This window comes from Mastigoproctus giganteus, chromosome 2 (genome assembly GCF_048544385.1).
Source record: "Mastigoproctus giganteus isolate SK-2022 chromosome 2, ASM4854438v1, whole genome shotgun sequence".
NCBI classification, from domain to species: domain Eukaryota; kingdom Metazoa; phylum Arthropoda; class Arachnida; order Uropygi; family Thelyphonidae; genus Mastigoproctus; species Mastigoproctus giganteus.
This window is the reverse complement of record NC_143576.1, coordinates 178,104,964-178,131,315: the sequence shown is the minus strand read 5'-3', so window position 1 is coordinate 178,131,315 and position 26,352 is coordinate 178,104,964. Positions and strand designations below refer to the sequence as shown.

The 26,352-nt window shown below is 35.8% G+C and overlaps 1 protein-coding gene across 1 annotated transcript in view; it reads left to right on the top strand.

Annotated features, from left to right (window-relative positions):
• The window catches only part of LOC150089786 (uncharacterized), a 65,348-nt gene extending 39,283 nt beyond the window's left edge, over window positions 1-26,065 (top strand). The window contains exons 5-6 of the mRNA XM_090368808.1: window positions 7,565-7,656; window positions 25,961-26,065. Coding sequence (XP_090224934.1) covers window positions 7,565-7,606 — 42 coding nt within the window. The 3' untranslated portion in view covers window positions 7,607-7,656; window positions 25,961-26,065. The remainder of the gene's footprint in view (window positions 1-7,564; window positions 7,657-25,960) is intronic.
• Window positions 26,066-26,352: the final 287 nt, after the last annotated feature.

The following is a 26,352-nucleotide window of genomic DNA, read 5'->3' as shown; positions in this document are numbered from 1 at the left end:
TTGTTACTTGATCTCTTTCTTGGTTTGGTGGAATCAACTGATTTATAATCTTTTTTCCTCCCTTCCCTTTCCTTTCTTTTTTTCACTAATTGGGATTGATAACTGTATAGTAAATTTTGTGTTTGGCAACTGTATAGCAATACATGTACTTGTTAATAAGGATTCTACTATACTTAATGAGTTTTATATGTTATGTACTTGATGAAGACAAATAAATACTGTATTGTATTATTATTAATATTTTTACTATTATTATTAAATCCGTTTATTTGCTTTAAAGTTTGACACGAATACAATCTTCTGGCTAGAAGGGCTACGAATATACATAATAACAAATATAGCATTATAATTAATTATATATAGATGACCCAACAAATATACATCAAAAACGCATAATGATATCTTCAAATATACATCATAACAATTGTTTATGTGCATAAACTATTTTGCACAGTATGAAATACCATGAAACAGAAAATAGCGCTCTATATACGTGTGCACGGTATTTTCGGGAGAAAAACCATGCTGCGCCCACCTGAGACCAACTTAGTCAAGTTGTGAAAAAGCCTAAAAATGCCTAGTTTGATAGACAAACTCACGTCTTTTCCACCCGGTGTGGAGTAATCGAAGATGGTACCTACTGTGCTATCAGGAGAACTGCATCTACTAGTAACTCTACGAACTGGTAACGATTTGTAATGGCCAATTTTTGAACCCGGTGCCTATTGCCTTCTTGCATAATATACAGTATACTGTGGTGGGGAGGTTTATTTTCTTTCCTTTTCTTGGGTTTTCCTTTATGTTTACTTTTGCTTTTATTCCTTACATTGTATTTATATTCAACCCCTTTTTTATATATATCCTCCCTTATATTTATTATTACCTAATAAAGGTACTTTACAATTCCCCATTTAGCAATTGACTCGTTTGTCTATCAGGAGCTTTCAGGTTCTAAGGGGTTTCTGTATTGTTATGTTCCTCCTTTGGGTTTCGCTGTATGTTCAAAATGACTAAACAAAGACTTCGTTTAAAATATAACAAAATTTTATTACATATATTTACATAAATGAAATAGTTCAATGATCCAGTACATATTATAATTGGTATTGTTCTATTACCGTACAAGCATAAAATGATTGGTTAAGTTTAGTTAAATTCTTGTACAACTTCTTCCATTACATCACAAGGCTAACAACATCTTTCTTATGATACTCTTTTTATACATTACTTAGTAAAACATTCTCTGAGTAAATCTTTTTTTTTATTAGATCAGGCTTGTCTCTCACATTCCAATCGGCGCCTCCGTAGCCAGGTGGGAAGGAGCAGCAGTGCGTAGCACACTCTCCTTGATTAGACCAGGGTTCGAGCCCGTGACCACCAAATACGTAGGATGCGGAAAGGTCAGGGAATGAACACCGCATATTTCCGGAGCAATATGGCCTTAGTTGTTAATGCTCCTAAAAACCAAATAACAAACATTCCACTCTTCCCTTTTTAACAATAAGATTTTCTCTGTTAGCAACATTAAGGGTAATCTCTTTCTAATTAGATTATTTATCTCTTCTAATACATTAGCAATCATCTCTTAAATCAATATTTATCTCAATCTCTAAATTATGCTAACAACCTTACTTCTGACTTGCCAGCTTATGACAGTTCAGTGTATCACATATATATATAAATAACACTCTCCTATAATCTCTCTGAATTATCCCACTTCCAAAACTGTTACCTTACTTTACGTTACTCAAGAAAATTTTCTACATCTATAAATCTCTCTCTCTTTACCTTATCTAGGGAACCTTATCTTAATTACACATTTGTTTAAGGTACACATCTCTTATTATATATGTTATAATGTCCCTCTTATGATTCCTAACCCTTCTTCAGAGTCCTATAATTTACAAGGGAATACACATGTTAATTAGACACTTACTTCTAATACTGAACAGGATCTTTTGGTAGGGCGTTTCGTTTCTCAATGGGCTGTAGTCTACGTCGCGATAGGGCATCACTGAGTCTCTTAGGAATTTATGGACTGGTCTTCGATACTGCTACTTAGCCTTCGGTTCAGCTATTCTGGAGGGCTCGGGACTACAACTTTACCTTCTCAGCTCACTTATCTGAGCATTGGCCTTTATCACTGCCTTCCGATGACGGACTAGGGTTATTTCTCTCCTTACACAACACTTATTTGCACGCTGGCCACTTCCACTACCTTCCAATTACGGACTAGGCTTATTTCTCCTTACACTTCACTCGTTTACATACGCGCCACTTTCTCTACCTTCCGATTACCAACCATATGACCAACTACTCGACTGTTCTTTTCTATCATGAAACTTATCTAACCTTCATTAACTTACTGACTGCACTTAAACTTATCTAACCCTACACAACTTACTACTCCATCTTAATTTTGTCAGAACTTTCTCAACTGGCTGACAGGACAGGACTCTTGGCTATGCGCGCTGTTCCTTTTTGTTCTCCGAATTTTTGTACCGTCCTTTTTTGTTGGCCCACCTTCGCTCAGAAATGTAACCATTCATACTTCAATATTTAAATTTACATCCCGACTATTCGCTAGTGTGGATTTCCCATGCTGTCTCCATCCCCGCTAGATCCAACTCCCATTTTAATATCAATATTTCTTTCTCAGGCCGTCTGCTCTTTTTGAAGTTGGCCGAATACTGCCACAGACACCTAATACTACTTCGCAGGTACCCTAAATTTCTGCGGAACAAGCTATTGCAGACAACCAGACTCTAGCCCTATTGTTTTGGACACGGTAATAGTCATGTACTCACTTCCTGTTTGTCTCCCGGAGTCTCTGATCAAAGGGATGCTCCGACTAATCCAGCTCACCTTTCAATAGCTGTTCTCGAGCGACCCTTTTTCACGCCTATTTACCGACGGCCCTGCTACCCGTTTTAGACTTTTAGATTTGTTTACAGTACTTGTAGCTGAGTGTTTATCCATCTGTTGGTAGAAATTTTCGCGCAGTAATTCCCACGACTCTCCCTTTCCTTAGATTAGCCTTCTCCTTAAATTAATCTCCCCCGTATTTTTAACGATCCACTTTGTTCAATTTATTATATTTTATTTTACAGTATAACTGTTCCTGACGTATCCATTCTTATTAAATTTCTCAGTTTGGGAACGACGATCTGTTATCTTTATATACAATTTCCTTGTAAGATTTTATATCTTACAATACCCTCTCTTCCTTCCAATTCAATCCTGAGTTAAGACTACCTAACTGCTGTCGAACCAAATCATTCTTTACCGGAGGATTATACAATAAAGTTTGAACAGTTTCTTCTTATTTAATGGCTGAAAGTTAAATAAATGATATTCAAAAAAAAAAAAAAAAAAAAAAAACAAAGACCAAAAAAAGAATATATAATTATATGCAAACATTAGTACCTTGAAAATAAAGTCAGTTGCATGCAAATAGTATAATTAATAAAACCCGCTCTGTACATATCTGTATCATCATCATCATGAACTTGGTCCGACTTAGGTCTTTTAAGACCTGTTCCGTTGTAGCTCTTGGAGGTGGTCTTGATCTTGCCATCGTTGTCTTGGTCAACCAACATCTCTCTTGCCTATAGGTTTGTAGTTAAAGGCTAATTTTGGGATCCGGTCTGGGTTCATTCTTTCTATGTGGCTGATCCATTTTTCCTGATACCGTTTTATGTCATTTACTACGTTATCTACTTTTAATTTCTCCCGGATATCTATATTTCTTTGGTTGTCTAGTCTTGTAAAGCCTAATAATGATCTTAAAAATCTCATTTGTACTGCTTCTAGTTTGTGTGCATCTTTCTTATTTATGACCCAAGTCTCACAGTCGTAGAAGAGGGCTGGTTTTGAAGTGGCGTTGTGCAGCCGTAATTTTGTTTCAGTTGTCATTTGTTTGTTTAATCGTTCCATTCATTTTATTATATTTTTGTAGTTTAGTGTGGATGTCTTTCCCTTCATTTGATATTAAATTTCCCAAGTAGGTGAAGTCAGATATTTGTTCTACAATAACAATTTTGACTCTTTATATGTTTTTTTCCACATAATCCCATTGATTTTTTTTTTTTTTTTTTGAGGTGGAGATTTTCATCTCGTACTTTCTGCCTATTTTATTAAGTTCATTTGCTGCTATCTGTAGTTCATCTTCCGATTTTGCAATTATAACTTGATCATCAGCATATAATGTAGTTTGGATTTTACTCCTGTTGTTCAACTGTATTCCGTTGTTAATTGTTTGTTTCCATTCTTTAAGAATTTTATTGATGTAGATATTAAATAAATTTGGTGATAGTCCACATCCTTGTTTCACTCCTTTATTGGTGTTAATTGGGGCTGATAGTTAGCCATTAGAATATTTTATACAGACTTTTGAGTTTTTATATAGGGTTTGGATCGCTTTCCGGTGTTGGGTTGGGATATTTTCTTCAAGTAGAATCTGCCAAAGTTTTTCCCGGTTTATATTGTCATATGCTTTTTCATAATCAATAAAGAGCAAAAATGTTGGTAGATTGAATTCTCTTCTTTTTTACAAAATTTATTGTAGTGAGAAAATGGCATCTATTGTACTTCTCCCTTTTCTGAACCCACATTGTTCTTCTTCTAAGAATTGTTCCCTGTATTTATTAAGTTTATTTTTTAGTATATTAGAGTATAGTTTTGCAGCAGTTGACAGCAGTGTTATCCCTCTGTAGTTGTTAGGGTTATTTCTGGAGACTTTTGTGCAAATTGATTACTATTCCTGTTTCTCAATCTTTGGGTATCTGTTGCTTATGCCATATGATGTTAAATAATTTTAGTAGTGCGTTTTTTAGTAAGATGCCCCCATATTTAAATAGTTCTACATTCAAATGGTCTATGCCTGGGCTTTTTCGGTTTTTTGATTTTTGTAATATCAACTCTAGTTCTTCCATTGTTACATTTTCGTCATCTTTGGTTATCACAGATTCATCTTCCAACTCCCTAGTGCCTGGGTTATACCATAGTTTGGAATAGTGTTGCTTCCATTCTGCTTGGGAGATGGAGTTGGTTTTTATTTGATCATTTGTCTAGTTGTCATTTCTTAAAAATTTTAAAACCTCTTCTCTGTGGGCCCATGATATCACGTTCTAAGGATTTAACAAATTTATCCCAGTCATCTCGTCGGATTCTTCTTGTTAGTTTTCTGACTTCTGCTGTAATATTTTTATATTTCATGTGTAGATGTAGGTCTTTAGTTTGTAGGAACAGTTTATAGGTCTTTTTTCTCATTGATTGTTTGTTTCAATTCTTCATTCCAAGTTCTTAGCCAGTTTTTATTTTTTATAGGTTTATATCCAAGACTTTCTTCAGCAGCTCCCAGAATTGATTTTTTTCATGTTTGACCAGTTTTCCTCAACATTATCACTTTCATCTGATTTGAATTTATCTTTCAATCGACTTTCATACAGGAATTTCGTGCTTTCATCTTCCAACAAGTGTATTTTTAATTTCTTAGTAGTTTTTATTGGTATTTTCTTCTTTTCATTAAGATAATTTCTTTTTATTTTGAAAGTGCTTTCTACTAGGTAGTGGTCACTGTCAATTTCACTGCCTCTGAATACTCTAGTGTCTCTAATTTTGTCATTTAAATTTTCATTAATAATAATGTAATCTATTATAGACTTTGTGTGTCTTGCTTGCCATGTGAATTTATGGATATTCTTGTGTCTGAAAAAAGTATTTGTAATTTTAAGTTTATTAAAAATGCAGAAGTCTATCAGGCATCTTCCATTATTGTTGACCACGGGTTCGCCTTCTGATCCTATACATTTGTCTACTGGTTGAGCACCAACCCTTGCATTAAAATCTCCTGCTAGTATGAGATACTCGTTTTTGTTAGTTTGGTCTATGATCTGTTGTAATTCGTCATAAAATTCTGCAGTTTCATCAATGTTGCCTTTTACTGGTGCATAGATGCAAATGATTGTTATTGAATAAGATTGAATTTTTAGTCTTAATTTCAATATTCTGGGTGATATCCAAGAGTAGTCTAATGTTTTGTTTTAATACTAAATACATATCTGTATTTAGTATTTAATTCAAAGCGGCCCTTTAAAACACTCTCTTTCTGGGTGTCAAAGATATTGAAATGTGTGGTAGACACGTCAGTTATTGTAATAACCGTCGAAATGTCAATAGTTATTACAATAATGGTTATAACGGATTAAAAATAAATAAACGTTGTACTTCTCCCACCGAATGTGCTGGAAATTCATAGTAAAATATCTGAATAATTTTTGAACCATTCATTGCTCTTTACTAATTCAATAGCATTAAAGTTTAAAAATAAAAGTCGTAATTTTTTGATTCCGAAAGCGGAATTTACAGGAATTACTCATTATTACAACCTTAAATTAAACAGTTAGTAATTACCATAATTTCTCATTAAATTGGTATGAAGGGATACGTTCACTGCATTTTGTAATATACTGCTTTCTTTATTGGATGGAAATTTCTGATGCCAGGGCGTTCCACCCCTGTGGTCCAAAACAATGCATTTGATTTTTTTTTCTTATGTGCTCCAAATAAAAAAAGGAACTTAATCCTTCATTCCTTTCAGTACCACGTCCGTATGAGATTTTACTATTTTAACCTAAGGCTTCATTCCTCAATACTGATATATCATTTTTGTCGTTAAGAAAGCCCATTTGTTTCAGGCTTATTTTTATTCAGAAATTACTAAAGTTCTTTTATTCTATTATTCTCATTTTAATTAGATTTCTCGCTGATTTTTGATAATATTTCGGTATAATGAATAAACACATGTCATCTGCATAAGGGAGAAATTGTTTGCAGTTTTCTGCAAAGACACGTAAATGCTTCCGCAGAAGTTTGTACTTGGCTGAAGAAATATCAGCAAACTAAGCTTGCAATGGTCACCGCTATTTGAACGCCTCATGTGGTGAATCCCCATGTACAACGAAAAGGAATGTCTGCAATTTATGAAATTTCTACAGGCAGCTCATTTTTTAGCATTGTTATATATCTTTGATCCATCTAACAGCAGTGGATCCTTTATTAACCAGCAATAGCTTCTTCATCTGTGCATATTTATAAATGCAATTCTTATTTGTTTCGTATTCACTAGGCCTTAGATAACAAAATGGAGTTCAACTTTTTCTCTCTAAGGCTCGTCTTTTTGGGGTTAAAATAGATAATCCCTGATCAAAACAGGGGGCACTCCTAACTTCTAATAAGAGACTTTGTGAAGATTCCAGGAGTTAACTTAAGCCAGAGATATTTCTTGTCATTGAGTATTAGACTTAGACCTGAGCAAATTCTGCTTCGATCTAAAAATGAATTTACCGCATTTACCATTTAGTGAAATGCAAGTTTATTTGAATGAAACAAATTATCATATCAACTTAAATTCATTTATCCGTAGTTGCTTGGTTTTATTGATATCATATGCAGACATATTTGTACGGGGTTCTCTATGGCATATATTTAAAATTAATGAATATTCACTTAGGTGCAATTTTAAATCTTGCAATTCAAATTTTACTTTTAAATTTATTCACAGGCTTGTGGATTTGACTTTAGTCCAATACAATGCTTTCTTTAAAAAAATCATGGAAGAGATGGAGGGGAGGACTAACTCGGAAATTAACTGAAGTAGGTATATTTGTAACAGTAATATATTTTTTATATTTTTTAACATATTGTAGATTGTTACCACAAAATGAGCGATAAGAAGTACAGTGATAACGGGTATGAACATAAAAAATATATGTACAACGTAATAATCATGAACGGGTAGTTAATAAATTTTCACCTACTCTGAAGGAGTTATATATTTAAATTAATATTAATGTGGGATAGCAAATAAAAACTGATGAAAGATGTGAAGAATATTGCAAAACAATTATTACTAAAAGACACAAAGAAAGCTGGAGATACTTTGCAAGTATCTGATATGGAAAAGTGATGCATGTTTTATAAAAGATTTTATGGCATAAGGATGTCATTGACACATAGAAAGAGGTGGAAACCAGAGCTGAGATGAGGTATTTCTGCACTCGAAACGACTATTCAGAAAGTGTACCCCTCCTCCTTTTCCGGACTAATTATATTATACGAACTCAATGTATTAATTCACGTAACCCTTGCTTCTGCGCCCACCTACAGTTTCTGCTGACACAAGTGTATCTGTCGCTCCACCTATATCCTGGTAATGTTTCGAAAACAGAACTAGAACATACAAAGTAGGATGTCTACGTGTAATGGATGGGAAATTGTATAACAGAGAGCAAATAAGGCGAGTGTAATTTACATTGACGTATTTTGCGTATAAACAGAATTTTACAAAATATTCTGTGGACATTTTCAGACACTTTACAAAATGCATATAAAGGCACATATATATGCCTTTCTAAGCGTCCTGATTAACTAAATTGATTAAATAAATAAATAGAATAAAATTCACATAAAGTCGTAGAACTAAGCGAACGATTTGTCTTTTCATGATGTGTTAGACTTCGACCTGAGAAAGTTCTGCTTCGATCTAATACAGAATTTTCAGCAATTACCATTTAGTGAACTGAAAATTTATTTGAATGAAGCAAATTATGGTATTAACTTAAATTAATTACTTCGGAAGTCGATTGTACTGGTATCGACAATATCGACAGTCCTCGCTCCCTCTGAACACACTTGTTCGTGGCAAGGATATTATGCAATCAAGCAGGATATGTGTCACAGCATCATCAATCAAATGATGTTGTCTGAGGGTACATGTGGGATATGGGTCACTGGGCTGATACAGGTGGTTTATTTTCAAATTCAAATTATTAGATTAGGGCCACCCGTACTCTCTTACATATACCCATATATGTGTTATGACTGTAAATTTTTTGTGTTCTTTGTTTTTCTGGATTAAAAAAACTCCATTTTCTGTGGGGAAAACCTTCCCGTCTACGCCTGAGAACTAACTCAGCCACAGAGTGAAAAAAGCCCAATAACGTTCCTCCCGTCATCGATAAAAATCGAACCCGGGCCTTTTCCGGCCAGTGTGTTGACGACGGAGACTATACCGTCGTATCATTTTTGACTGAAAATCAACCACCTAGTCTGTGCTACCGCACAGACTAGGTGGTTTATTATCAGTCAAAAATGTCAATTAAGTGACGCAATAGGATTCCAGTCACGTTTGAGCACCAGATGTGAAATTATAAAAGCTAGTTTGAGGAGCTGTTTGTGGTAAAGCTATAAGGAAACTTCTCGTCTATTACTTACACGCCCATACACCTTTTGATTGGTTCTGCCTGTCCAGCTACATTTTAATCCCATTTAATTGGAGCGCCATTAACGTTTTCTAGTTATTGATTTTCTCCAAAGAGGGTATGTATACTGTTTCTATTCGATATGCTTTGCGAATGCATTTTTATATAGTGATTCGAGTTTGTTTTTGCTATGTCTCATGTGGTAAAATGGGATTCCCTAGTCACGTTTGAGAACTAGATGTGAAATTAAAAAGTTAATTTGATGATTTGTTTATGATAAAACTTTTTTGGATAACTGGCTGTCTTTAATTCATCAAAGACAAGTGTTTATCTATGTTGGTATGTGGCTGTATGTTTTTAACCCACACCACCTACTTGCTACATTTTCTAAGCTAGCATAGTTTTATATCAATTACCTCATGTCAGAAAAGACAGATTATTTCTGGCATGTGCTAATGTCAGTTCCCTCAAAGACGCTATCGTTTATCTATTTTGGTTCATATGCTTGCTTGCTTGATTTTTAACGAAGGTCGAAATGACATAGGTCACAGCACTGCAAAGCCCGTTAGTTCTGAGGGAGTGCACCATTTCAGGGTGTAACTAATGATTTCTACTGGGAATAATATCACTTCTCAAAGATGGGTTTAAACACATAACAACCCATCTGTTTTTACTATGCGTTATCTGCAACTCAGTTAATAGCAGTTTGGTACGGGTAGTTTCTGTTCAAATGACAGGTACTCAATTAAATATATATATATATATATATATATATATATATACAAATTTTTTTGTATATTTAATAAAATAAAATATAAACAATATTCTATGATTACAAGTCAGATTGTTTTTAAAAGTACTAACATCATAAATAAATAAAAAATAGCCTTAATAATATACCAAAACAATAGTAACTCAGAAATTCATTCTTATAATGATATTTGTTTTAAAATAATATCTCTTTAAACTAGTTCAGAAATTCATTACAGTAGAAATTTATGACTGATTAAATTTACATCATGTTATTTATAGTAATCCAGAGATTCACATAGTAGAAAAATATATGGTTGAATAAATAGAAGATCAGACTTAAATGTTTTATATAAGAATATTCCTCATGTACCAAAACAATGCTAACTCAGAAATTCATTCTTATAACAATTTGTTTATAAGGAGACTTAATATTTGTTTATACTAGCCCAGAAGGTCAGCTGACAAAACTGTATCTGTGGGAGGCTCAATATTGTGAGGTCGGGGAGTAGGATTTTGTTACTGCAAAATGTATTCAAGAAATATTCACAAAATCTATCAGTGATTTGTTCATTTAAGCACCGTTCATTTTGAGGTAAATTGTCCGATAAGCATATTTACAGAAGACATGTGGGTGTAATAAAACAATTATGAATAACCACAGTTCATATTAATTTTTTTTGTGATGAGCACAAAACAATGGATACAAAATCTGTACCATGATAACACAGCACTGCAGTTGCTGTGTAAAAGGATGTCCGTACAGTCAAGGCAGAATGCGCTGATCCTACAGGAACTAGTAGTTGTTGGTGACTCTATTGTCAGGGAAACGGGGAACATGCTTTGTAAAAAGGATAGGTGGAACAGGACCAGGGTATGTCTGCCAGGGGCAAAGGTTGATGACGTTGTAGAGCGGATATTATCTTTTAAGGGCACAAATCGTGATATAATTGTACACGTTGCCACTAATGATATTAAGAGTAGGACACCGGCGGAATTACTTAACAAGTTCAGGTCACTGATGAAAAAAAGCCGTGAATAAGGGTTGAATTTGAAAGTGTCTGCAATTCTGCCCAGACACGATAGAAGGGAGTATATGATGAGAGCCTTGTCAATCAATTCGGCTCTGGAAAGAATGTGCAAGGCTCAAGGGATAGAATGTTTTTCAGCCTGGTCTGTGCTTGTTAACAGGAGAGATAGCTTCTACAGGGATGGGATACACTTAAATAGAAAGGGTGCAAGAATATTTGCTGATGCTATCGAGGCAGTGTTGGGTGGGTCGGAAAACTGATAGCTTGGGAGATACAAGGACTAATAGATTAACATTAGCCGTAGGCAGAGGCGAAGGCGATTCTTGCACAACTTCTATTAGAATAAGTAGCGACCTGGAACGTGGAGTGTCGGGGTTTCAGGGACGGATGGCAGTCATCCTGAAATAGGTGAGTATATGGGATGTGCTAAGGTAACTAGGAAAAGGAGTAGGAGCATAAATGCTTGCATGTATACCAATGCTAGAAGTATAGTAAATAAATTTGATGAATTTGAATTGTTGGTCAAGACATCAAAGGCGGATATTGTTGGGATAGCAGAGACGTGGTGTCACACAGATATAAGGAATGCTGAACTGGAATTTAGTGAGTACAATGTGTACAGAAAGGATAGATAGGATAAAAAGGGAGGAGGTGTTATGCTGTTAATTAAGAAAAACATGAAATCAAAAGAAGTGCATCCAGTTGATATAGATGAACAGTGCACTGTTGAGTCAGTTTAGTGTGACATAAGCACTGCGAAAGCAAAAATAAGAGTAGGAGTGTGTTATAGGTCTAATGACTCGAATGAGTACAATGAACAATTGTACAGAGAAATAGAGAGGGCTAATAAATCGGAATGTCTTATATAGGGGGATTTTAACTTCCCAGATATTGACTGGAACTTGTGGGTTGGGCACTCACACACTAGTCAGACTTTTGTGGATTTATTGGATGATTGTTTTCTGCAGCAGCATGTTCGAGAGGCAACCAGAGAAAGTAATACTCTTGATCTGGTTATCAGCAGTGATCATTCGTGTATTACAAATTTGCAGATAAAGGAACCACTAGGTGGCAGTGATCACAGTGTGCTGAAGTGGGATTTACTTAAAGATTTAATTACCATCAGGGGTAAAGGAAAGGGGTTTTGCTTCCGTAAAGGTGAGTACAGTCGTCTCCGACAGTTTTTAAATTCTGTACAGTGGAATCAACTGATGATGTTACCAACAGTAAATTCTAAGTGGGAAACATTCAAGGAATTAATCGTGGAAGCTACTAAAAGTTTCATACCTATTAAGAAATATTGTTTAAGGTTTAGGCCTAAATGGTTATCTAATGAACTAATGAGACTCGTAATAGAGAAGAAAAATGCATGGGATGCATATAAATTATCAAGAGACTCAGAAGCCTATGGCAGATATAAGATAGTCTGTAATCAGGTGACAAAGGAGGTTAGGCAGGCTAAGGCAGATTACGAGAAATCCTTGGCAAAAGATGCTAAGAAAAACAGCAAGGATTTCTTTACTTATATAAACTCTAAAAGGAAGGGGATGAATCTGATTGGTCCACTTGACATCAATGGTTCGAGTATTGATGATCCTGCTCATATAGCAAACAAACTGAATGAGTATTTTGCATCTACATTCGCACATGAGGAATTATTAAGGTTTGAAAATGGCAGAAGGTTATCCAATTGTAGCAGGATACTTAATGATTTTGGAATAACTGAAAGCAAAGTGGAGGAGAAATTGTTGAAGTTAAACATAAGAAAAGCACCTGGGGTGAACGGGTTCTATCCAGTTATATTAAAGGAGGCGGCAAAGCAACTAAGCAAACCCTTAGCCATAATTATGAGAGCATCCTGGGATACATTTGCACATCTCCACGGACTGGAGATGTGCAAATGTATCCCCAATTCACAAAGGGGGATCGAAGGGTGACACGAGTAATTACAGACCAGTTAGTTTAACTTCTGTTCCGGGTAAAATAATGGAGTCACTGGTTAAAGATGCATTGCAGGATCATTTAGAAAAGACAGCAGCAATAATTCAGACAGAGCATGGGTTTGTTAAGGGAAAGTCTTGTATGACAAATTTGATAGGATAATATGATGTGGTTACAAAGGACCTGGATGCAAAACATAATTTTGATATCATATATTTGGACTTCAGGAAAGCTTTTGACACTGTTGCGCATGGAAGATTATTGTACAAATTGGAGCAGAATGGTATTAAGGGTACGTTGCTACAATGGATAAAAGGATGGTTAAGTGGGAGAAGACAGAGGGTGGTAATCAATGGGTGCTGCTCTTCGTGGACTAATGTTATTAATGGAGTCCCACAGTGTTCGGTGTTAGGTCCACTCTTGTTTTGTATATTTATCAATGATATTGATGAAGGTATATCAGGCTTAATGTCGAAGTTGGCAGATGATACAAAGGTTGGCAGGGTTGTTAGTGACAATAATGCCAGTCTGCTACTGCAACAGGATATAGATAATTTGGGCAGATGGGCTAAGAACTGGCAACTGAAGTTTAACCTTGACAAATGCAAAGTACTGCATATGGGTAGAAGTAACCACAGAGAAACGTACCAACTGTGTGGTACTACGCTTAAGGTGTAGTACCACGCGGTAGAAAATGAAAAAGACCTGGGAGTAATTGTGCAGTCAGATATGAAGTTTTCTGAGCAATGCAGACAGGCTGCCAGGCAGGTCATGGGATTTTGTCAATGATATATAGGAATTTTGCTAGCAGGGAGAAGGAGGTGATTGTCCCTCTGTATAAGGCAATGGTCAGGCCACGCCTTGAGTACTGCGTACAGGTCTGAAGGCCTCATTTTGGGAAGGATGTATATTTACTTGAGCGTGTACAGAGAAGGGCAACAAGATTGGTGAGGGGAATGAAGGGATCCTCTTACCAAGAGAGGCTTAAGTTCTGCAAATTGCAGTGGCTGGAGACTAGGCACCTGCGCGATGATCTGATTGAGGTGCATAAGGCCTTGAATGGACTGAGCACGCTGAATTCTGATGGGATCCTTCCACTTGTTCAGACTACGAACCTAAGAGGGCATAAATTCAAATTAAGAAAAGACAGATGTAGAATAGATGTGCGGAAATTTGCCTTTAGCCAGCGGGTGGTTAATTGCTGGAACAAACTTCCATCTGTCGTTGTGGAAGTTGATAGGTTGAATAAATTTAAGGAGAACTGGACAGGCACATGGAGGGAATGGTGTGATTTTTTTTTTTGGCTGATGCTGCATAAGCTCGTACACTTGCTTTCTTGCATCACATGTTTGTTTGTTTTGGTTTTTACGAGCATTAGCAACTAAAGCCATATTACTCCGGGAATATGCGGTAGCCATTCCCTCACCTTCCCGCATCCTTCGTATTTGGTGGTGACAGGCTCTAACCCCGGTGTAATCAAGAAGCGTGTGCTATGCACTGATGCTCCTTCCCACCTGGCTACGGAGGCGCCCTTGCATCACATGCCACTACTACTACTACTACTACTACTACGACGACGACGACGACGTCATACGTCTAATCGCAACACATCAGAGAAGCCCAATTCAGTCACAATTTCGCGTGTTGTTTCACTAGTTTGCGAATATTCTGCTAAAATTCATCGTGATAAACCTTTAAATGCATTCTCGAATGATGGCTGGAATAAAGTTACAGGTAGATGAATTACAATTCGAACTAGACTCTACATCAGAGTAAATATCTGGACCGTTGAAATTGCAAGACACATATTTATATGATAATCTAAATCTCTAAATGTGTAAAGTGTGGATTCATATATGAAGTCTCCAAATCGATCGACTTTCATCCCACAGCCACAGAAAAAAGGACTGTCTCATTAACAGATCGAGGTGATATACTACTACTATCGAGGTGATATTCTACTCTGATATAGAGACATCAGACTGCTGTATATCAAGCCTGATACCTCACATTCGCAATCTGTAAAAACAAACAAAAAAACTATTAAATTTCACATAAATGTGAGTACAAGAAGGTATACATATAATTTTGAGTTTGAAATTATGCTGTTTTCGTTTAACGCTGGAAAACTGGTTCTGATTAAAAAAAAAAATGATAATAAACACCATTATTAAAGAATGTTACTGAAGAAATTACCCACCCATCACTCATTTTGTTAAAATCCGCACTGAGAGGTTGTTACACTTATCAGAAATCCATTCATTTTTTTTCAGAAATGCGCTGTCAAAGACTCGCCATACAGTTGAAAGGTTGCTTTTTTATGCAACGGTTGCAAGAGAATGCCATCTTCCCCACATTGTATTACAAAAAAGTTATTTTCAAACTAAATTTAGATGGTGTCACTGCAATATACAAAGAAACGACTAACTTTTTTTAAATATGTGCACACAAAACAAGATCAGTGAAAGGCACTTACTAAAATATAAGTCACTGAGCAACAGTCTTTTACCCTTATGGTGAATATTGACAATGTGTGGACACACACACACACACACACACACACACACACACACACATATATATATATATATATATATATATATACTAATTTCAAATTTAGTTTGAAATGAGTGTTTTTTTCTCATACAATCTCCAAGTAGCTGAAAGCAGACAGTCCACAGATAAAAAAGATTTCTGGAACTTTACAACCAAAGACATCTTATGCAGATCCAGACAGTTAATTCTAGGTCACATTCTGATTGTTGAACTCCCCTGCTTGTCTCTCACTGAGCCAACAGGTTGCTTCAGAAATACAAAATAGTTGTTTGCAATAAGGTAGGACATCCCAGCACGAATGAGGAAAAAAATATATATACATCTGTTAACCTGCTAACTGTAAATATGTATGATCACTATTGAATATTTAAAAGTTATCTACAAGTTTTGTTTCTGTACTCTGATGTTTTTTTTTAAATAAATAAATATTGTAGTGTAAAAATTGCTTATTGGCTGATAAATATCAAGAAAAATGCCTTTCTTTATATTTTATCAGGAATTTAAATAATCGCAGTAGCAGTAAAACCAAATTTAGATGAAAGATGTTTATTATCAGGTTATTAAGGGCGATCAGAAAGTTCTGGAAAGCCCACCATCTACAATGTTTGCTTAAATCATCTTTTGTCAGCTAAAGCTTTTTTTAAAAAAATTATATCCTGAAGTAAAACTTGCTGTTGGATCATAAATTCACATATCATTACTCTAATATATACAGTATCTATATCAATTGTCACATGAAATTGAGTTGGTATGGGTGTCTAGAGAGTGTGAGAAATAAAAAAAAAATAATTTTTATGACTGTTAAAATTTTTTATTGAATTAGTTAATAAATTTATTTATTTGTTTATTTTTTGTTATCATCAGTTCGAAATTTGTGTTTAGCCATGGTGGGAGATTGTCGGAATAAACTTCCATCTGCCATTGTGGAAGTTGATAATTTAAACACAACGAGTTAAATGAATGAGAAGGACCAGTTATCAATAAAAAAGTTCAACTTTTGAACAATATCTCGTGACTCTTCAAACACACATGGCAAAATTGTTTAAATTTTAGTCATAAAAATTATTATTTTTTTAAATTTTTGACAACCTATACATGCCCATACCAACTCAAACAATTTCATTTCATGACAATTAAAATTGATCAGAGACTGTGGTGAACTTGCTTTTATTGGTTGTTAAAATAAAGATTTCTAGTTTTCTAGTTGAACAGTCAGGGATATTGATGGAAACTTAAACGTTTTTTTTTTGAGAACTGGTTCTGATATTATTGTTTCCATATAGATATATATTAGATAGCAAAAATATGTGAGTTTATGATCCCACAGCAAGTTTCACTTCTTGATATAATATTTTAAAAAAAGCTTTAGGTGAAAAAATATGATTTAAGCAAACATTGCAGATGGTGGGCTTTCCAGCACTCTCTGATCACCCTTAATAACTTGATAATAAACATCTTTCATCTAAATTTGGTTTTATTGCTACTGCGATTATTTAATTTCCTATTAAAAAATAAAGAAAGGCATTTTTCTTGATATTTATCAGCCAATAAACAATTCTTACACTACAACATTTATTTATTAAAAAAAAAAACATCAGAATACAGAAACAAACTTGTAGATAACCTTTAAATATTCAGTAGTGACCATACACATTTAGTCAGCAGGTTAACAGATGTATATATATTTTCCTCGTTCTTGGATGTCCTACATTATTGCAAACAACTATTTCTTATCTCTGAAGCAAAGCAATCTGTTTTCTCAATGAGAGAGAAACAGGGGAGGTCAACCCTCAAAATGTGAACTAGAATTAACTGTCTGGGTCTGCATAAGATGTTTTTGAAATGAAATGAACTTTCTGCTTATACTCCGGGACGAACAAACGGTCAGAGGAGTTTACAAGATACACAGAATACAAGAAACAGCACCACCGTATTCAGCAGTCAAGGGCTTGAACCCCGGTCACTCAAGGCACGTGTACTTATGTACCCGCGCGCCTGATCACTAGGCTATCTTGTTTATCTGGGGACTGTCTGAGGAAAAACATTCAAGATTAAAGGGCCCCAATCGAAAAGTAGCAATGATCATTGGCTTCACCATCAACAAAAAAAAAAAAAAATCAAAGTTGATATATATATATATATATATATTTTTGTAGATATTACTTAGTATCGGTAACGGTATCAAATCCACGTGTCACAAACCAAATTTTTTTTTTAACCAAATTTAGTCGATTTATTAACCAACTGTTATATCAAATTATCTTCTATAAGTAGATTATAGACCTAGTCAGGATCCTTAGTTTATTCTAAATTGAGATAGCGAGATTTGGAAGCTAATCAATACTTACGAGTCCGTAGAAATACCGTTCGTGATTTCCCGCCATTTTTACACGATAGCATAAGCTTAGTGTCGTATAGTGCATAATATAATATTGTCAATTAATCAGTAAATCTATTAATCTTGATAAACTTTATTGTCAATTAAATTGTACTTTTAACTCTATATATATATATATATATATATATATATATATATATATATATATATATATATATATATATATATATATATATATATATATAACGACTTAATCGTAACAAATAATTAATACATAACTATAGTGGTACACGTGATACGGAAGTTGTATAAAGGGAACTCGTAGAAAACACTAGATACCGAAAAAAATATATATATAACATAACTGTTTTGGGATATAACTTAAGGATTTAATTTTTGTTTTGAATTTTATTGAATTAAATCGGAGTCATGACTCTGACCAGAGCAGCAAAGCAAAAGGCTCAAGCTAATGGGAGTGCTGTGGTTCAGGGGAGAACTGAGGGGGGCAGTTGCCCTCTGAATCACAGTCTATTAAAATGCACTGTTTGCTTGATGTTTGCGGACAGTCGGGTACGGGACATGATACTGCCAAGGGGGATGTCTTTGTGTGTACACGATGTAAGGAGTGCAAGGAAATCAGGCGACAACTCAGCGTTGTTATGGGCCTTTATGAGAGCTTGAAGGACAGGGTGGATGCCCTCGAAGGAAATAAATTGAGGGGCCCATCAAGCTCTCAGCTGCCCACATCAACGCCAGAGCTTGCACTTGGTCATCAGGCAACACAGAAGCAGCCCCCTAGGCAGAATGCGCTGGTCCCACAGGAACTAGTAGTTGTTGGTGACTCTATTGTCAGGGAAACGGGGAACATACTTTGTAAAAAGGATAGGTGGAATAGGACCAGGGTATGTCTGCCAGGGGCAAATGTTGATGACGTTGTAGAGCGGATATCATCTTTTAAGGGCACAAAGGGTGATATAGTTGTACACGTTGGCACTAATGATATTAAGAGTAGGAGACCGGCGGAATTACTTAGCAAGTACAGGTCACTGTTGAAAAAAAGCCGTGAATTAGGGTTGAACTTGAAAGTGTCTGCAATTCTGCCCAGACACGATAGGAGGGAGTATATGATGAGAGCCTTGTCGATCAATTCGGCCCTGGAGGGATTGTGCAAGGCTCAAGGGGTAGAATTTTTTTCAGCCTGGACTGTACTTGTTAACAGGAGAGATTGCTTCTACAGGGATGGGATACACTTAAATAGAAAGGGTGCAAGAAGTTTTGCTGATGCTGTCGAGGCAGTGTTAGGTGGGTCGGAAAACTGCTAGTTGGGGGGGATACAAGGACTAATAGATTAACAGTAGCCAGTGGCAGAGGTGGAAGTGATTCTTGCACTGCTTCTATTGAAATGAGCAGAAGTCTGAAAAACAAGATGCAGGATATTTCAGAGACTGCTGGTAGTCATTGCGGTACAAGTAAACACATGGGTTGTGTTAGGGTAGCTAAGAATAGAAACAGGTGCATGTATACCTGCGTGTACACCAATGCTAGGAGTTTGGTAAATAAATTTGATGAATTTGAGGTATTGCTCAAAACATCAAAGGCAGATATTGTTGGGATATCAGAGACGTGGTGTCACACAGATATAAGTAATGCGGAACTGGAATTTGGGGAATACAATGTGTATAGAAAGGATAGACAGGACAGGAGGGGAGGAGGGGTTATGCTATTAATTAAGAAACACATAAAGTCCAAGGAAGTGAAGCCAGTCGACATCGATGGACAGGGCAGTGTCGAGTCAGTTTGGTGTGACATAAGCATAGGGAAATCAAAATTGAGAGTAGGAGTGTGCTATAGGCCTAATGACTCTGATGAGTATAATAAGATATTGTACAGGGAAATAGAGTGGGCCAGTAAATCAGAGAGTCTTATAATGGGGGACTTTAATTTCCCAGATATTGACTGGAATTTGTGGGTTGGTCACTCGCACACTAGCAAGGCTTTTGTGGATTTATTGGATGATTGTTTTCTACATCAGCATGTTCGTGAGGCAACAAGAGGGAGCAATACTCTTGATCTGATTATCAGTAGTGATTCTTCATGCATTAAGAACCTGCAGATAAATGAACCACTAGGTGGCAGTGATCACAGTGTGTTGAAGTGGGATTTACTCAAGGAGGTAACTACCATCAGAGGTAAAGGGAAGGGTTTTTGTTTTCGTAAAGGCGACTATGATGGTCTGAGACAGTCTTTAAATTCTATACAGTGGGACCAACTGATGATGTTACCAACAGCAAACTCAAAATGGGAAGCATTCAAGGAACTAATCTTGGAGGCTACCAGGCTTTACATACCAACTAAGAAATATTGTTCAAGGTTTAGGCCTAAATGGTTGTCAGATGAACTAATGAGACATGTGGCAGAGAAGAAAAATGCATGGGATACATACAAATTAATGGGTGACATGGAAGCCTATGATAGATATAAGTTGGTCTGTAACCAAGTCACAAAGGAGATTAGGCAGGCAAAGGCAGACTATGAAAAATCCTTGGCAAAGGATGCAAAGAAAAACAGAAAAGAGTTCTTTACATACTTGAACTCGAAAAGGAAAGGGATGAATCAGATTGGTCCACTGGATATTGATGGTTCAACAGTTGAGGATCCTGCTCAGGTGGCTCACAATCTAAACGAGTATTTTGCATCCACATTCACGCATGAGGAGTTATTCAGGAAGGAGAATGATGTAGGTAAAGTAAACATTGGCAGTGAGCTGGATGATTTTGAAATAACTGAGAGGAAAGTGGAGGAGAGATTGTTGAGGATAAACATAAAAAAGGCACCTGGGGTGGATGGGATCTATCCAGTTATATTAAAGGAGGCAGCAAAGGAAGTATGCAAACCCCTAGCCATAATTATGAGAGCTTCTTTGGACTCAGGGGAGGTACCCATAGACTGGAGATGTGCAAATGTAACCCCAATTCACAAAGGAGGATCAAAGGCTGACACAAGTAATTATAGACCTGTTAGTTTAACTTCTGTTCCAGGTAAATTAATGGAGGCACTGGTTAAAGAAGCACTGCAGGATCATCTAGACAAGAATTCAGTTATAGCTCAGACGCAGCATGGTTTTGTTAAGGGCAGGTCTTGCCTGACCAATTTGATTGGATACTATGATGTAGTCACAAAAGAACTGGATGCAGGGAATAACTTTGATATTATATATTTGGATCTTAGAAAGGCTTTTGATACTGTTGCACATGGAAGACTGCTGCACAAATTGGAGCAGTGTGGCATTGGAGGCAAATTGCTGCTATGGATAAGGGGATGGTTGAGTGGCAGAAGACAGAGAGTGGTAATCAATGGACACTGCTCAACGTGGACTAATGTTATTAGTGGAGTTCCTCAAGGTTCAGTGTTGGGTCCGTTGTTGTTTTCGGTGTTTATGAATGATATTGATGATGGGATATCAAGTTTAATGTCCAAGTTTGCAGATGATACAAAGGTTGGCAGGGTCGTTAAGGACAATACTGACGCTATGCTGCTGCAACAGGATCTGGAAAGGTTGAACAGATGGGCTGAGAGGTGGCAAATGAGGTTTAACATCGACAAATGTAAAGTGCTGCATATGGGAAACAGTAACCCCAGAGCAACGTATCAACTCTGCGGTACTACACTGACAGTGGTGGAGAATGAAAAGGACCTGGGGGTAATTGTGCAGGCAGATATGAAGTTCTCTGAGCAGTGCAGACGAGCTGCAAGAGTAGCTCATGGTGTCTTGTCAATGATATACAGGAATTTTTCTAGCAGGGATAAGGAGGTGATTATTCCCTTGTATAAGGCAATGGTAAGGCCACATCTTGAGTACTGTATACAGGTCTGGAGGCCTCATTTCAAGAAGGATGTAGAGCTGCTGGAACGGGTACAGAGAAGGGCAACAAGATTAGTAAATGGAACAAAGGGTTGCTCTTACGAAGAAAGGCTTAAGTTTTGCAAATTACAGAGTTTGGAGACTAGGCACCGGCGAGGTGATCTGATAGAGGTGTATAAGGCTTTGAATGGTTTGAGCATGCTCAATGCCAATGGGATTCTTCATCTTTCTCAGAATAATCACCTCAGAGGGCATAAATTCAAATTGAGGAAAGACGGATGTCGGATAGATGTGCGGAAATTTGCCTTTGGCCAGCGGGTGGTTGGATGGTGGAACCGACTTCCATCACTTGTTGTTGAAGTTGATAGCCTAAACAAATTTAAAGCTCAACTGGACAGGTATTTCGAACGAACGGAGGGGTGAAATGGGAGTGGTTTTTTTTTTTTTTTTTGGCTGATGCTGAATAAGCTTGCTTTCTTGCATCATATGCCTCTGCTAATGCTAATGCTAATGCTAATGCTAATGCTAATGCTAATATATATATATATAGCGTGTTCACACATTGTCAACATTCACCATCAGGGTAAAAGACTGTTGCTCAGTGACTGTTATATTTTAGTAAGTGCCAATTGATCTTTGTGTTTAAAAAAAAATAATCTTTTCTTTGTAAGTTGAAGTATGACCCGATCTAAATTTAGTTAGAAAATTACTTTTTCATGATATATTCTAGGGAAGATGGCATTCTCTTGCAACCGTTGCACAAAAAATCAACCTTTCAACTGTATGGCGAGTCTTTGACAGCGCATTTCTGAAAAACATGAATGAATTTCTGATAAATGTAACAACCTCTCAATGCTGATTTTAACAAAACGAGCGATGGGCGGGTAATTTCGTCAGTAACAGTCATTAATGATCGTGTTTATTATCAAATTTTCTTGTGATTAGTACCAGTTTTCCAGTGTTATTATAAAACATCATAATTTCAAACTCTAAATTATATGTATACCTTCTTGTACTCACATTTATGTGCATTTTTTGTTTTTGTTTTTCTTTTTTACAGACTGCGAATGTGAGGTATCAGGCCTGACAGACAGTGGACTGATGTCCCTATATCAGGGTACCTGACGTAGCCCAGTGGTCAGCAGCGAGAGTGCATAGCACGCGTTCCTTGAGTGTACCGGGGTTCAAGCCCGTGACCACTAAATACGATAAATATTTGTATTGACGATTTATTGTAAACTCTACTGACTTGGTTGTCGTGCCGGGTATAAACAGAAAATTTATTTACCATAAAACCACCTCTATCTGTTAATGAGACAGTCCATTTTTTCTGTGGCTGTGGGATGAAAGTCAATCGATTTGGAGTGATAATATATGACTGCTTACTTCACACATGTAGCGATTTAGATTATCATATAAATATTTGTGTCGCAATTTCAACGGTCCAGAGATTTACTCTGATTTGGAGTCTACTTCGAATTGTAACTCATCTACCTGTAACTTTATTCCAGCCGTCATTCGAGAATGCATTTAAAAGTTTGTCACGATGTACTTTAGCAGAAAATTCGAAACTCAGTGAAACAACATGCGAAATTGTGACTGATTTGGGCTTCTCTCATTTGTTGCGATTAGAAGTATGTCATGACTGTATGGACATCTTTTTGCACATCGACTGCAGTGCTGGGTTATCATGGTACAGATTTTGTATCCATTTTTTTGTGTTCATCACAAAAAAATGGATAAAAAATCTGTACCGATAAGCATACTTATCGGACAATGTACCTCAAAATGAATGGTGTTTAAATTAACAAATCGCTCATATATTTTGTGAATATTTCCTGAATACCTTTTGCAGCAACAAAATCTTACTCCATGACATAACAATATCGAGCCTCCCACAGATATGGTTTCGTCAGCTGACTATCTGAGCTAGTATAAACAAATATTGCTATAAGAATGAATTTCGGAGTTAGTTTAGTTTTGGTGTATCAGAAATATTCTTATATAAAAACATTATTAAGTCTGATCTTGTATTTATTCAACCATATATTTTTCTACTGTGTGAATGTCTGGGTTACTACAAATAACATTATGTAAATTTAATCAGTCATAAATTTTCTACTGTAGTGAATTTCTGAGCTAGAATAACAGATATTATTTATTAAGTCTGACTTAAAACAAATATTATTATAAGAAGGAATTTCTGATTTAGTATTGTTTTGGTATATTATTAAGTCTAATCTTGTATTTATTCAACCATATAACTAAGCTTGTCTTATAAATATATTTTATTAATTGTGATCTTTTATTCATATAACTATACTCTCTCTAGTGTGATGAATTTTTGAGTTAGATTGTTTTGGTGTCAGCAGTAGAATTTTTTTTACTTATTTATGGTGTTAATACGTTTATAAACAATCTGGACTTCTAATCATAAAATATTGTTTTGAATAAAAATTTGCACTCTTTCTGTATCAATTTCAGTGTCAATATTTTCTCATTTGAATTACACCAGTATACGGCTACTGGATCGGTAGCAAAACGTAAAAAAAAATATTTTTTTTTTAATTGAGTACATGTCATTTGAACACAAACTACCCATACCAAACTGCTATTAACTGAGTTCATCGCAGATAACGCATAGTAAAAACAGATGGGTTGTTATGTGTTTAAACCCATCTTTGAGAACTGATATTATTCCCAGTAGAAATCGTTAGTCACACCCTGAAATGGTGCACTCCCTCAGAACTAACTGGCTTTGCAGTGCTGTGGCACATGTCATTGTGACCTTCGTTAAAAACAAGCATGCATATGAACTAAAATAGATAAACGATAGCTTCTTTGACGAAACTGACATTATGACTTGCCAGAAATAATCATGGGTGGTGTGGGTTAAAAACATACAGCCACATAACATAGATAAACACTGGTGTGTTTGACGAATTTAAGACACCCAGTGTCCAAGAAAAGTTTTCTCATAACTTTATCATATGCGACTCATGAAAGCAACTTTTTTAATTTCACATCTGGTGCTCAAACGTGACTGTAATCCCATTACGTCACTTGAGACATAGCGAAATCGAACTGAAATCACTATATAAAAATGCATTCGCAAAGCATATCGAATGTGTATCGATTAGAAAAATTATATATATCCTCTTTGGAGAAAACCAACAATCAGAAAATGTTAATGGAACTCCAATCGAATGGGATTAAAATGTAGCTGGACAGGCAGAACCAATTAAAAAGGTGTATGGGGTTTAAGTAATAGACGAGAAGTTTCCTCATGGCTTTACCCTAAACAGCTCATCAATCTAGCCTTTTTAAAATCACATCTGGTGCTCAAACATGACTTAATTCCCATTACGTCACTTATTTGACATTTTTAACTGATAATAAACCACCTATTCTGCACATGTAGCACAGTGGTATCGTCACCGTCCTCCTCACATTGGGTGGAAATGGCCCAGGTTCGATTCCTGTCGATGACACAAGGAAATTTAGTGGGCTTTTTTCACTCTGTGTCTAAGTTAGTCGGTCTCAGACGTAGATAGCAACCTTTTTTGTACGCCGTACGCCAGGAACTGGGTTTTTCATCCTGCAACACAGGCAAATAGACCAGAGAGAAAACACAATTTACATTCATAATACATATATGGGTATATGTAAAAGAATATGGTTGACCCTAATCTAATAATTTGAATTTGATAATAAATCTCCTGCATCAGCCCTGTGACCCACATCTCACATGTACCCCCAGACAACATCATTTGATTGATGATACTGTGACACATATCCTTCTTGATTGAGTAACATCCGTATTGCGCGATATCCGTGCCACAAACAGGTGTGTACGTAGGTCAGGGTCAGAGTGAGAGAGTGCTGTCGATTTCGTCAATACCAGTACAATCTACTTTCGTAGTTGCTTGCTTTTATTAAATGGATAAAGGCATTTTTTTTTTTTTTACCGAATTAAAGATCTTTCCCTTAAAGTAACGAATATTTTTGAAGAGAACAGTTTTATTTCTGTAACTGTATTGAGGCATGCGTGTTTAATTATTTCGTACACTTTCTAAGTGGAAGTTACTAGGTAATTATTTGTTCTTTAATTTATTTTTATTTAATTAGTTTTTTCTATTATACTTGTTTATCCTCTCATATTCATTTAATCAATTTTTCAGTATAATACGGAACGTATTTATATTTATAATGTTTTCAGGTATTTAGGGAAAATGGAAAATATACTACCTAGGGAAAATATATATTAATGGATTATGGATCTACTACCAAGAGGAAAATATATTCTATGCAAAATATATCCAAGGACATATTTCTAAGTTAATTTTGGGAGTCAGAAAAAGCTTACTGTATGAGATAATAAAATATATATATATTTTTTTATTGAGACTACTATTTATTTTATCCATTCACTTTTCTGTTCTTTGTGGAAAGCTCTAATTTCTAACAGTTTAATAATAATTTGTTTATTAAATAGCTAATTGTTCTTTATTTTATCATTTTCATAAACAATTTTAACACATGCTTGTATTGTGCACCTACAATACAAAGAAGAACTTTTTATTATATAAACAACGCACATAACCGTACGTA